The sequence below is a fragment of the Chrysochloris asiatica genome, unplaced genomic scaffold, assembly GCF_000296735.1.
Source record: "Chrysochloris asiatica unplaced genomic scaffold, ChrAsi1.0 scaffold00424, whole genome shotgun sequence".
Taxonomy (NCBI): domain Eukaryota; kingdom Metazoa; phylum Chordata; class Mammalia; order Afrosoricida; family Chrysochloridae; genus Chrysochloris; species Chrysochloris asiatica.
In genome coordinates, this window is record NW_006408942.1 from 229,684 (window position 1) to 231,388 (window position 1,705).

General features: G+C 50.1%; 1 protein-coding gene across 1 annotated transcript in view; it reads left to right on the forward strand.

Annotated features, from left to right (window-relative positions):
• The window catches only part of MARCH6 (membrane-associated ring finger (C3HC4) 6, E3 ubiquitin protein ligase), an 87,004-nt gene that overhangs the window by 71,570 nt on the left and 13,729 nt on the right, over window positions 1–1,705 (forward strand). The window contains exon 24 of the mRNA XM_006876899.1: window positions 991–1,125. Within this exon, the coding sequence (XP_006876961.1) occupies window positions 991–1,125 (135 nt within the window). The remainder of the gene's footprint in view (window positions 1–990; window positions 1,126–1,705) is intronic.

Below are 1,705 nucleotides of genomic sequence, written 5' to 3' on the forward strand. Positions count from 1 at the left end.
AACTGTTCTCCCATCCGCTTTGTTCTTCCATTCCCCTCCCCATTGTCGTACGTTGCCCCCCTCCCCAGCACCCAAACTATCCTGTGTCTATTTCCTACCCTGTGCTCCACCTTCCCCTCCCTCCTCTCGCCCCACCTCCCACAACCCATTTGTTGTTGTTGTTGTTGTGTGCCGTGGAGTCAGTTCTGACTCACAGCGACCCTGTACAGAGTTTCCGAGGCTGTAAATCTTTACGGGAGTAGAAAGCCTCATCTTTCTCGCGCAGAACAACTGGGAGTTTTGAACTGCTGACTTTGTGGTTCGCAGCCCAATTCGTAAGCACTACGCTACCAGAGCTCCTTCCCACATCCCAGTAACCAGCAAAAAATCCGCCCCCCATTAGTATGGATTCTTGCTCTTAGTCTTTTACAGTAGTGGTCCTATACAGTATTCCTCCTTCTGTGACTGACTGATTTCACTCAACATAATGTCCTCAAGGTTCATCCATGTTATGCGATGGCTTGCAGCTTCCTTGTTGTTCTTCAAGGTAGCATAGTATTCCATTGTGTATATGTACCACAGTGTGTTTATCCATTCTTCAGTTGCTGGGCACTTTGGCTGTCTCCATCTTTTTGCTATTGTAAATAGTGATGCTATGAACATTGGTGTCCATATATCTTCTCGTGTTTTGGCTCGTATTTCTGGTGGGTAAATACCAAGTAGAGGAATTGCTGATCACCTTCTGAGGAAGCGCCATGTTGCTTTCCAGAGAGGTTGGACCCTTTTGCAGTCTCTCCACATCCCCATCAGCATTTACTGTCCTCAGCTGTTTTGATGGAGTCAGAGCTTTTGCAGTCATGGACTCAGAAATCTCATGTGACCACGTGACCTGAGAAGCTTCTATATTTGTTCTGTGAGGCCTTCAGTAAAGGAAGAAAAATAAATCTCAGAGTGACTGGAGCTTGGTTTCCCGTCAAGATGAGCTAATGACTAGCCTCCTGTCCCTGGCAGATCATGAAGACGCTGGTGGTCGCGGTGCTACTGGCGGGTGTTGTCCCCCTCCTCCTGGGGCTCCTGTTCGAGCTGGTCATCGTTGCTCCCCTGAGGGTTCCTTTAGACCAGACCCCTCTTTTTTACCCATGGCAGGTAAGTATACGTGCTCAGGTTTGGGTCTGGAAAACTCCTTGATAATTGTACGTTTTAAGTAGTAGAAGCTTCAGGACCTGTTTAATTTCAGCAGGGAGAATGACCAGGATTCACCCAAAGCTGATTTCCCGGGGGTAGAGGTCACAGTCACCTCCCTGCCACAGCACTTGCTACATCTCTTCTAGGTTTGATAATCTGCTACAGTGACCACACAGAGCCTACGGGCTGTGTAGTTATGGGGCTTATTAAAGAACAGGTACAACTAGGGATCAGAATCAGTAAGCACGGAGTCAAAAGGGCCCTTCTTCCGTACAGGACAGCCCTCTCAGCAGTTCTCTGCTGGACAGGCCTCGTCTCAGCCCCTCAAGACAGGCTCCTGTCAGCCCCTCAGGACAGACTCCTCTCAGATCCTCGGGACAGACTCCCCTCAGATCCCTCAGGACAGACTCCCCTCAGACCCCTCAGGACAGACTCCCCTCAGATCCTCGGGACAGACTCCCCTCAGATCCCTCAGGTCAGACTCCCCTCAGATCCTCAGGACAGACTCCCCTCAGATCCCTCAGGACAGACTCCCCTCAGA